Raw genomic sequence first — 11,937 nt, 5'->3', positions numbered from 1 at the left:
GATGTAACTATGAGAATATATACTTTTTAACACTTACTGTTGAGAAAATGTCTTAATTCAGTACCGTAAACGTCTTATAAATGAAATAACATCTGAAGGACGAACAAATTCAAATTCCTCAATTTGTAAGAGCCAAAGAGAGGGTATTAATTTGCACAAACTCTTCAATTTGGTTTTCACAAACAAGCAGCAGCTTTGTCTTTGGGTGAGGTCCACAGCCACAAATCAATAGCTCCTATGTTACTGTCTATTATCATCAATTTCATTGACAGCGGGACCTTTGTTGAGATAAGATTAATTTAAGATAAAATGTGAAGCCCCCACAAATTGGAAAATATAAATATATGGGGGGTTAAAGGAAAAAAAGGAGTGGAGACGGGAGCACCGATGAGCGTTCAAAATCGTTCACAAGCAATCACCTGAAAGCAGAGATGAACGCCGCCTTGCCTCGCATTGATCTTACGACGTCGATGGCCACCACGAACTGCAGTTTTGTGCTTCAGATGAACGACTCGCCATTAATCCGAAAGCATTCGACTCCGAGACCGCCTTTCTTACCGCCTATCCGCTGCACGCCTCTCCAGCAACAACTGCAGCAGCAGGTAATTCATTGTAATATATGTATCCGTTTGCATACTGCGATTTACTACAATCAATTCAAATCGTTTCTCCCTTCTCTCTCTCTGATTTATTAGATAGTACGTCCTGTTCTGCTTTGAATGCTTTTCAGACCTTATTAATCTGTTGTTTCGTTTTTTTTTCAAAGAGTGAAGCAAGCGGAATTCTGTGTGAGCCTTGCAGTGGCAGTGGATGGTTGCTTTGCGATTTTTGTAATGGTCAGAAGACCAATGTAAGAGCTGCAAACAATCGGATCTACCGTCGCTGTCCATCTTGCCGAGCTGTAAGAAACGAAGAACTTCCTTCTCTTACTGCGAATTGATTTCTTTTCGGAAATGGAAATAACTTGTTAGGGTTCAGCTGGATTTGAATTGCAGGGGATAAGAACGATATGATTTTTTTTTCCTTTTGAGTCATTTAAATGATGTTGACGAATAATCATACAGCCTAGAGATAGGATAATCGACTGTATATTTTTGACATTTTCTGTCTATCCATTCCATTGTATTCTATATAATGAAAAGTTGCATCACTTGGTAATCCAAGCCAAACAATTTTACCTAATCAAGATTCTTTCACTATCAACAGAGACGGATTCTTCTGTTAAAATTGTAGAGAAATCGATCGTAGTACTCAAGAGGGAAGGAGCATTTGTCACTAGACTAGCCAACCAATCTAAACTTGTCGCATAGCTGAAAGCAATAGTTTATTTGTTGAACAATCAGATGTAGATATTTTATATGTACATAACTAGTCTTTAGAATGGACCCTTTCAGGAAAACACCATTCAAGAATACTTTTAGTCCCAATCACGTCTTATTATACCCCCAGTTTCTTCCCTCATATTCAAGAATATCAGGATGATTGTTATTCTTTTGTAGGGGGGTGTTGAATTGGTCCGGATTGGACTGTATCAACCATATACCAGAACTGAAATAGGCAAAAAATTTATACCAAAGACTAGATCGAATAAAGGCTGGACCAGACCCGATCGGACTAGTCTAATTCGTATTTGTGTATATGCAGTTTATGTTACGTATGTATGCACTGCATAAGCAGCGGACACATATGTATGCATATACATTGCAGTATACAGTATACATATGTATGCAGTGTACATGGAGTATACACATGCACTGGATATATACATATACAATATGCAGTATACTGCATATGCACTGCATAATATACACTGGATATATACACACATTACTGTATTTATTCAGTGTTTGGTCTTTGGTCCAAAATTAGGATTGGACCGAAGACCAATTTTTTAGATCAAAAACTGAACCGAACTTATTCAGTCTTAAACCAGATTGGGTTTTTTGGTCTGGTTTGGCCTGGTTTTTCAGTTTGGACCAAAATTTGGACACCCCTATTTTTTTGGTCCTCACACTCTTTTGAATCATGTCTCGTACTTTTCAAATTATCACTTTTATCTTTTACTTCAATGGGACTCTGTTCCAAGGAGTTACTCAAGCTTTACAGAAACTAAGACCATAGGAAAAAATAGTTGGTAAGGTAGACTGTATGTACCCAACCTTTTATAATATGATAAATATTTGATACGGTGTTTTTGTCCCTACAGGTTGGATCTATCCTATGTCCAAATTGCAAAGTTTTCAAATGCGTTTCCTTCCCCAACTACAGTGATGGTGAGAATCTAACCTTTTAAGCCTGCTCTCTGATCCCACCAATAGGGGGGATGTACAGTTAGCTGTGATTGTTGTGAACATCTTGCTTGAAGGATTCCCTTTTTGTTCTCTTAATCATAATGTATTTCCTAACCTCAGATATTTGTGACTTGAGAGGTATTTGTGAGTGTTAGATGCACATTTTGCTCGACAGATGCGTGCTCATTCTTAGCTTCACGCAAAGGCTCTTATCCCACATTCTGTCTTTTTCTTTCTTTAGAAATGACAAGTTTAGGGAAGTCGATCAGATGAGATGTCTAATTCCTACAAGAAAAGGCTTTGATGCCCTAGTGATTGATTTTAGTGGGTTGGGGACCGAAGTTTAAAGAGGAATAACTAATTACAAACAAGGGGCGAATGATTGATTGATAGGATGAACTTTCCAATTTGTCAAGAATTATTATGGATGATTTTGTGGTACACGAATTGTCAGTCAAAAATATTTACTATATTATTGGTGTGAATGTCATATTTAAGTGAATTCAATATAAGTTAGTATATTCATGTTTATCTTATCATACCATCAAATGTAAGATTTAAGTTATTTCAAAACTTCAGATTCGACAACTAGTTAGGATTGGTGAATGGTTGCTTCCTAGATTTCCTTCTGAGTTTGCAACTAATCATTTCGAATTTAATTTCAATATTCACATGTCACATGTTCAAGATTTTATTTTATTTTGTGTCATTACTTATTTTACATTTTAAGTAGATTTTATACAAATTAGTGTACATGTAAAATTTTACCATACTATTGATGTAAGATAGATTGGTATCAAAATTTTAATACAATTAGTAGGATTAGTGAATGTTGATTTCTGTCCTTTGTTTTTTTTCCTGGTTCATGACTAGTTGTTTTAAATTTAAATTTCGACACTCACCGTTATGTCATAACTCACACACTAAGGTGTAGTGAAAAAATTTCAAATGTTGTTTGGCTCTCCTATTTTCTTTTCAAATCCTAAAACATTTGCACTAAAAACTGAAAAAAGTGAAAAGAGGTTAAAAAATGTTTCACAAATTTCCATTTCTTTTTTCAAACATGCTCACTCTTTTGACTTAAAAATTGCTGGATTTATTTTGAGGATTATGATAGACATTTTATTGTAAAAATAAGTTTTGTGTGGGTTTTATTTTGTAAAATAGTTTATAAATGTATGCAAACTCTACAAATTGAGAACTGAGTATTATCATATGAAGGAATAATTGCTTACTAGTTGGATAGCATCCTTACACTTATGACTCGTACAGAAATTAGGGTTAATTATTTAAAATTTAGCTGGTGTATCAATTCTATAACAAATTTTAAAATATATTAATTTTATATTTAAATTTTCTTTTTATAAATGAAAGTAAGTCATTATATTTTCCCTAAATTGTTGAAATAACCCTTTTGTTATAAATGGTGTTAATTAACAACTAATCAAATTAAACTTTTATTTAATCTCAACCTAATTAAGAAAATAAAATAATTAAAAATTAACCCTTAGTTCTACGATGAGAACCTATTTAGTTCTGAGCATTGCTAGAATCAATCGTCCCAATGATGGATGGATTACCAAAACCCATGAAGCTTTCCTCATTGGAGCCTTCTCCATCAATAGAAAGGGGGTCCCTCGCTTTGAGGATGACAGCAGAGAGGGGAACCATTTTTGTCTCCCTATTTGCCATCTCCGCCTTTCTCTCCCTTGTTGTCTCTCTCTATCTCTCTCTTTGTGCAATTTTTTCATGCACACACGCATATATTTCATCACCATCTACAATTTTTCATCATCTCAATCAATGGAAAAATCTTTAGTTTTATTGTCTTTATCAATAGTATGAATGACAGCAAAATTGTTGGTCTTATTATCTCTGTCGATAGTGTGAATGATAAGAGGTGGTGATGACATATATATGTATATGTTTGTGGAAAAATTGCAAACATCAAGGCAGATGGAGAGAGGAAGACGCCAACAATGGAAAAAGAGATGAAGGGGATTCCCACTTAGCTATTGTCTTTAACAGTGAGTGAACTTCTTCTGTCGACCAACAAAGTTCTAACAAGAAAATCTTCGTTGAATTTTTAGTGTTAAAGAATGTTTAGGCGAAAAACGGCGAAAGGTGTTTAGGTAATTTGTCTTCAAATTTTAAATTGTATCAAGTTTATAACAATGTTAAAAATTAAATAATTAATACTCTTTTAATGTATTAATTATTATTTTTATTTTTTAAAATTATTCATACACATAATTAGAGTTTATTATTTAAAAAATGATTATACATTCTCTTTCCTATTTCAATTTTTAGTTTTGAATTTATTTTTACTTTTGTGTTTTGAGTATTTGTTTTGAATTTTTTAAAAATACTTTATTTTTGTCATTTTAAAAAATTATTTCTTAAAATAGAAAATTAGAAAATACTTTATTTTAGAAATTTTTTTAAAAAAATTATTTTTATGACATTTTATTTAATAAATTTAATTGTTAAATAATAAAATTAACTTTTTTAATGAAATTCTATTATTAAAATTATTTTTCCTTTATTTTCTTTTTTCTTTTTCTACTCTTTCCGACGCCTTCCATCTTTTTCATCGTCGGTCGGAGATTTACACGATCAAAGCTTATCATCAGAAATGCCAACCCATGGGGGTTAACATACACAAAAATAATCCAGATTTAACTGCTGAATTTTCATAAATATGATTTTTAATTTTTTGTCAAAATTGAAAAACGCATTGTCAGTCGTCATTGCCCACCATGGCTAGTGATATTCGACAATTAGAGACAACCACCCGACACCTTCATCCCCATCGATCAATATACCAAAAAATCAGCAACATCTTTCAGCTAAACTCACACTCGAGTAAACGCACTGATAGTCGCCACTAGCCATAGTGGTCGGTGGTTTCCAATGATCAAATCCAACCACCTGACACCCCATCGACCAACATATCCAAAAATCGGCAAGAGAATGAAGAGAAGAAAATAGATGAAAAATGAGAGAAGAGATGAGAGATGAGACAAAATCAGTAGGTGGTCGAATGGCAATGATGGTGGTAGTGGGCGCGGTCGATGGCCAAGTCTTGAGAATGAAGGGAAAATAGGAGAAATGAAAGAAAAGATGAGAGATCTGTGTACGAGATTGGGGGAGTGTTTTTCGCATTTTAGTGTTTTCAGCATGTTTTGGCTGAAAACACCCAAAACAACAAGATGTTTTCTTTATAATTTTTTTTTAAAATATGTTTTTTAAAATAACAAAATAAATATGTTTTCAGTATTTTAAAAAATTAAAAACTCAAAAACTGATTGAAAAAAAAAAAAAATACAACCTAACTTATAACCCAACAAAAATTTTAGAAGACACTATGTACCTAACCGATCATTAAATTAATGTGAGACCTAATTTGCTTATATTTTGGTGCACGTATCAGTTGCCCAATATAAGTTGTTGCATGCATCGATAGCAATCGCACGCATCATTCCATTCTAAATTCTATTAATTGAATAAGGAATATCCCCTGAATATTTCATATCCTTACCTAAAATTCCTCCCATAAAAAAAATAATAAAATAATGAGTAAAATGAAAACGTTTTATTTTTTATTTTAAAAAAAGAAGTAAATCAAGGAGTTAGTGGAGGAGAGGAGGAAGCAGCTGAACTGATGATTGTTGGGTTAAAAAAGATTGGGAGCACTACAAAAATGGGGTGCTGTGTTGTGTCTGATGACTGGGTCTCTACTTTTCCAAAGGTTATTATTAATGCTACTATTTCACAGTGCCTTGCTCGCCTTGCCTTCCTTTCCATTACCACCATTATTATTATTATTATTATGTTAAATTAAATGTCTTTTTTTAGCCCATTCATGTTTAAAATGATAAATATCTCCCACAGTTTTACATTAATACGTGGTTTCGTAAGTTATGATGGGTGATTGTTATTCTTAAAACGTAAAAGATAATTTCTATAATAATTATATTAAACTTTAGGAATGGTTAATACAATTTATATTTTTTTTATTAATTTTAATAATAAAAATAATTTATGTGAAAGATTAAAAATGGAAAACAGTGTTGGTGGGGGTGGGGGGAGAAAGAAATAGGGGAAGTTAAGAGACGCGTGGATGTCACTATTAAATTGATTAATGCTGCGTAAGAGAGCATAAGGGAGAGTTGGGGTTGGGCAAGGGGTGGTTGGGGTTGGGGTGGGAGGCAAAAACAAAACGGAGAGGGTGAGTCAGCGACGAAACGGCAGTCTACCTGGCGAGCAGGAGCAGGAAAATAAACGAGTTGGGAGTTGGGAGTTGGTGTGTTGGTGGAGGGTACCCTCCTCCGACTACTTCGTTCCAGAGAGAGAATGAGGTCATCATCGAGGGTGCGCACATCTGCGGCCTGCAATCGCATTTCTTTGCTTGCATGTCCTCCACTCTCCCCAGTCTCTTATCTCCACCATCCACAAATGCCCCCTTCTCTCTCTCCATTTTTCCAACTTGCCACTATAAAATTTTATATTATATCCCCCCCCCGCCCCGCGTCTAGCTAAAGTCGCTCTCGAAGACACTGGCGTCTCCCCCCCCCCCCCCCCCCCCCACGGTGGCAACATGGTAACGTAGAAGAGGATACCGCTTGCTTATGTTTACCCCTGCCCCGAGTCTAATTCAATGGTATTTTCTTAACTTAAAAAATAGAAGGCTTATTAATTAATTAATTCACTAATGATGCACTTGCTTTCCACGCTGACCACTTGCATGCTCTCCCCCTAGTTGCTAAATGGAAAATGATACTCATACATAATGAATGACTGAAATATATCAAAATATCTTTACATGTAATTATTTTTCTTTTCCTTTCCATAACTATCTCCTCTCAAGCCTCGCATCAACCATCGCAGTGTTGTTGCCCCCGTCATTGTCGATAGCCATTGCATCCTCTTATCGCCTCGCAGCCTCACCTTGCGCCGACAGTCTCCATCAGGCCGTCGATTCTTTTTTCTATCAAGTTCACAAACATACTCTCCTTTGATAAAGTCCGATCGAACTTCATCTATGGTTGCGATGAAATTTTTTAATTTATAGTCGAGAAGCGCTTGAAAATGTCAACACGATAACAGATGGGGGCAACGGTAGGTGCGACTGGCGAATGGGGGAGACAGTGCTGAGAGTTGGGGTGCAAGTAGGGGCAATGGAGGTGTCGGGGCGAGGGCAACAACGGCGGTGCGGGGGCGACGAAAATAGTGGATTTCTCAAGATTGAAGGATTCCATGGAAGTGATTTGGGAGAAGGATATTTTTGTTATTTTATCATGTGTGTGTAAAATTGTGTGTACACAGAGCATTGCATATTGGTAAATATAGTAAATAATGGAGGCATATGCATATATATATATATATATATATTGAGAGAGAGAGAGAGAGAGAGAGAGTGACAAAAAGTCTCACATTATTATTAGGGTTATGCCTCTAATCTGGCACGAAAGTGGAGGGCGTTTGCTTTTTCTATCCTTCTTTCGTTCTTTGTTTGTGGGTTGGATTTTGCTTGAATCTAGTCCACGTACATTCCTTCTCTGTCACTCACTCCCACAACTTTGCATCTCCCCTCTATATAAACATTTGCCTCGCACTCGGCCTAGAAGAAGGACGTTTACTTGCACAGAGCAGAGCAATTTCCCACAACCCAACACCGAGAACCCGTCGGAGAAGGAGACCCCCCCACGCCATGGAATGGAGAAAATGCTATTTAGATGTCATTCTCGTCCCCCTCGGCCTTCTAGTCACGGCGGCCTACCATGCTTGGCTCTGGCATAAGGTCCGATCCCAGCCCCTCGCCACCATCATCGGCACCAATGCCACCGGCCGCCGCTTCTGGGTCTCTGCCATCATGAAGGTACTATATATATATATATCATGCATATATCAACTCCAGATATATATAGAACTGATCGCACAATATTCTTCTAGACTTTGTTGTATATGACATACACTCTGAACACACTCAAAGTACATTAACTCAAATTGAGTTTCTTCTTATGCTAACTCTCAATTAAGTTTTACGTACTAATGGGCCGGGGACATTGTTGATGGGCAGGACAACGACAAGAAGAACATATTGGCAGTGCAGACGCTGAGAAACACGATCATGGGGTCGACCCTGATGGCGACGACGTCGGTGCTGCTCTGCTCCGGCCTGGCCGCCGTCATCAGCAGCACCTACAGCGTCAAGAAGCCGCTCAACGACTCCGTCTACGGCGCCCACGGAGAGTTCATGGTGGCCCTCAAATACGTAACGCTTCTCCTCATCTTCCTCTTCTCCTTCGTCTGCCACTCGCTCTCCATCCGCTTCATCAACCAGGTCAACTTCCTCATCAACTGCCCGCAGGACGCGGCGGGGATCGTATCCCCGGAGTACGTGTCGGAGCTTCTGGAGAAGGGGTTCTCTCTCAACACCGTGGGGAACCGGCTGTTCTACGCGGCGCTGCCCCTGCTGCTCTGGATTTTCGGGCCGGTGCTGGTTTTCCTGTGCTCGGTGACCATGGTGCCAGTGCTTTACAACCTTGACTTCGTCCTGGGGAATGCGAACGGGAAGGGGAAGCTCGATCATGAGATTGGGAATTCAGACTTTGAATCTGTATGAAAGGACTTAATTTGCGTTTCCATATATTTTTACTCTCTGCTTAGTTTGCTTTTGGCATTTAGCCCTCTCTCTCTCTCTCTCCTCTCTACTCATTATTTCTTAAATTTTATATTTCTTAACAAATTAATAGTTATATTTTAATTTGTCAATATATTCTAATATAAATTTTAAAATAATTTTCCCATGTCAAAATTAACTTAAAATTTGTGATTAAATAATTTAGAAATTACTTTATATTTATATTAATGTATGTTATGTTAACTTCCCTTACTATAATTCGTCAAAAAATTAAAAAGAGACTGAGATTTGTAATATAAATTAAAATTAATTAATTAATTTATTACCAAATACATCATGAACTCATTGCATAATTTACTCATAATTTGTACATTTCAGCCAACCCCCCCCCCCCCCCCCCCCTCTCTCTCTCCCACCCTTTTTTTAGAGGGGGGGGGGGGGGCCTAAAACCTCTTCCATTAAGTCAATAATCCATATTAATTATTGGTATAAAACTTTATAGTTTATTTTTCATTTCAAATTCAACATCAAGGACAACCCATTTAGGCTACCAATTAACCTAAAGAAACAATTGTTCATACAAAATTATAAAAAATTCATAACACTAAAAGTTATAAAAATGACATTAATTAACCACATGATGAATTTAACCCACATATAACATATATAATGACTGGCAGCTTTCTTTGTTTTTACATGGATTTTTCAAAAGTGTTAAAATTATAAGCAACATAATCTCCTCCTTCCTCATTGTTTATTGAAAAAATTACTTTAGGCTTTAGTAAAAGAAAATCATGTAATTGAATACTATTAAGTTGGCCAAATCAAGTAATTAATGTTGATGTGAGTGTCAACAAAAACCCTCCGAACCCCCTTGCTTAAGCTAGGCTTTAGTTGTATAGAAGTCATAAAGAAAAACGTTTTTTTATATGAAATAGAAATAAAAAAGTAATATTTTTTAAAAAAATTAGAAAATTAAAATGTTAGATAAAGTGTAAATTAAAAAAAATATAATTTTTAATATAAACAATAATTATTCAATCTACCAAATGAATAACGTCACAAGCACAAAAGTACCAAGTAATCAGTAGTGACGCAAGAGGATCAAGGCTCAAATTGATAATGACACGAGCATCGAGCAACAAGCTAATTGACAACAAATGTGAGAAGAAATAACGGTAAAAGGAGCGAGATTTGAATTAACTGCGACACAAGCACCGAACAACGAGGAATTGTCGAAAATCAACAACAACAACCAACAAGGGTGAGAATGAGAATGATGACAAAAGGTTTGAGGCGAAACAATCTTTGGATTCAAAAATTTAGGCTAAAAGCGATATGAATGAAGAATATAATATATATATTTGTTGGTTAAATATTGAATTGTTTTTGTCTCTAACCATATTCAAACACCAAGAGATGCTTTTTAGAAAAAAAAATTAATTGTAAAACGCCCTTGAAATATTTTACAAATTACAGAAACAACTCGAAAATTGTTTCGAGCCATTTTTAACATTTCTGAAACGAGAAACGTCTCAAAAATGTTAAAATCTCATTTCCGAGCCATTTTCGAATATAAGAGCTAAAAATGAGGTACAACGTTTGTATTTGCTTAAATCTAATTTTTTTTCTCCAACTAAGTAGCTAAATTATCTTTTTTAATTCTATAAATGTTATTATATATATAATTAGTCATTTAAGACAACCAATTACCTGTTGGTACAGAACATTTAAAATATTGTTATCAACTTCTTTAATCTCGAAGTCCATATATCATGCAGCTCTCAGAGCATAGGTCAAATGATCAGGCAAACAATATATCAGTGTCAATCTGATAAGTCGTGAGTTCGATTTTCGCCTTACATAGTGAGACGAAATCTCATGCCTGCAATTTACTTCCTCTGACGTAATCGATGGTATAAGCACCAAAAAATGCACAAGAACAATCATCCTAATTTCATAAATCAGGCATAGTATAGGATGAAATAATAAGATTAATAATCAAAGTGATAATTTTAATTATTATTATTTTAAAAATAATTATTAATTTCTAATAAATATATTTTATTTTAAAAAATAGAAATTATTTTCAATTTCAACACCATATTATATAAGTTTAACTATTACCCTAAAAGTAATAATTGACAACAAATGTGAGAAAAAATAATGGTAAAAGGAGCAAGACTTGAATTGACAATGACACGAATACCGAACAACAAATAGTTGTCAGAAACTGACAATGACAATTGACAAGAGTGAGAGTGAGAATGATGAGACGTTTGAGGTGAGATGATCTTTGGATTCAAAAATTAAGATTAAACGTGAGTGAAGAATATAATATACATATATTTTATTTGCTAGTTAGAAATGGAATTGTTTTTGTCTCTAACCATATTCAGATATTGTGAATGCGTTTTCAATTGAAAATGTTTTTTTGAAAGTTTTCTTTAATTGTAAAATGCCCTCAAAATGTTTTGAAAATTATAAAAATAACTCAAAAAATGTTTCAATTCGTTTTTAATGTTTCTAAAATGCAAAATGTCTCAAAAATGTCGAAATAGGCATATTCAAGCCATTTTTGTGCATCAAAGCTAAAACCGAGGTACATCGCTTGTATTTGCTTAAATTTAGTTCTTTTCCTTCAACTAAATAGCTAAATTATCTTTGAATTTTATAAACGTGATTATATATATAATTAGTTATCTAATACAACCAATTACCTGTTGGTACGGAATATGTAAAACATCGCTGTCAAGTTCTTTAATCTCTAAGTTCATAAATCATACATAGCATAGCATAGCATAAATTTTAATAAATATATTTTATTTTTAAAATAGAAATTATTTTCAATTTCAGCACCATATTATTTAAGTTTAACTATTACCCTAAAAGTAATAATTAACATTACTCATACTACTACACTTAGTTTGGCAGTAATTAAGTGTACTACTATGCCCGTTAATGCTAAAAGACTATCACAAGAATTTGATTAATATTTTC

At 34.8% G+C, this 11,937-nt stretch overlaps 2 protein-coding genes across 2 annotated transcripts; both read left to right on the top strand.

The window, feature by feature from the left end:
- Nucleotides 1-352: 352 nt before the first annotated feature.
- On the top strand, nucleotides 353-2,560 carry LOC127796321 (uncharacterized). The gene is made up of 3 exons (XM_052328408.1): nucleotides 353-602; nucleotides 767-901; nucleotides 2,207-2,560. The coding sequence occupies exons 1-3, from the start codon at nucleotides 432-434 to the stop codon at nucleotides 2,291-2,293; spliced, it is 393 nt and encodes a 130-aa protein (XP_052184368.1). The 5' UTR covers nucleotides 353-431; the 3' UTR covers nucleotides 2,294-2,560.
- Nucleotides 2,561-7,846: 5,286 nt separating this feature from the next.
- Nucleotides 7,847-8,980, top strand: LOC127796298 (uncharacterized). The gene is made up of 2 exons (XM_052328373.1): nucleotides 7,847-8,172; nucleotides 8,374-8,980. The coding sequence occupies exons 1-2, from the start codon at nucleotides 8,005-8,007 to the stop codon at nucleotides 8,917-8,919; spliced, it is 714 nt and encodes a 237-aa protein (XP_052184333.1). The 5' UTR covers nucleotides 7,847-8,004; the 3' UTR covers nucleotides 8,920-8,980.
- Nucleotides 8,981-11,937: the final 2,957 nt, after the last annotated feature.

The sequence above is a fragment of the Diospyros lotus genome, chromosome 1, assembly GCF_014633365.1.
Source record: "Diospyros lotus cultivar Yz01 chromosome 1, ASM1463336v1, whole genome shotgun sequence".
NCBI classification, from domain to species: Eukaryota; Viridiplantae; Streptophyta; class Magnoliopsida; order Ericales; family Ebenaceae; genus Diospyros; species Diospyros lotus.
This window is presented reverse-complemented; position numbering and strand designations above follow the sequence as displayed.

What these genes read in the sequence shown, in the direction of transcription:
- LOC127796321 (XM_052328408.1), top strand. Translation starts at nt 432, where the DNA reads ATGAACGCCGCCTTGCCTCGCATTGATCTTACGACGTCGATGGCCACC. An exon ending in AGCAACAACTGCAGCAGCAG is followed by an intron (nt 603 to 766) that starts GTAATTCATTGT and finishes TTTTTTTCAAAG; the next exon opens with AGTGAAGCAAGCGGAATTCT. An exon ending in GCTGTCCATCTTGCCGAGCT is followed by an intron (nt 902 to 2,206) that starts GTAAGAAACGAA and finishes TTGTCCCTACAG; the next exon opens with GTTGGATCTATCCTATGTCC.
- LOC127796298 (XM_052328373.1), top strand. Translation starts at nt 8,005, where the DNA reads ATGGAATGGAGAAAATGCTATTTAGATGTCATTCTCGTCCCCCTCGGC. An exon ending in GGGTCTCTGCCATCATGAAG is followed by an intron (nt 8,173 to 8,373) that starts GTACTATATATA and finishes GTTGATGGGCAG; the next exon opens with GACAACGACAAGAAGAACAT.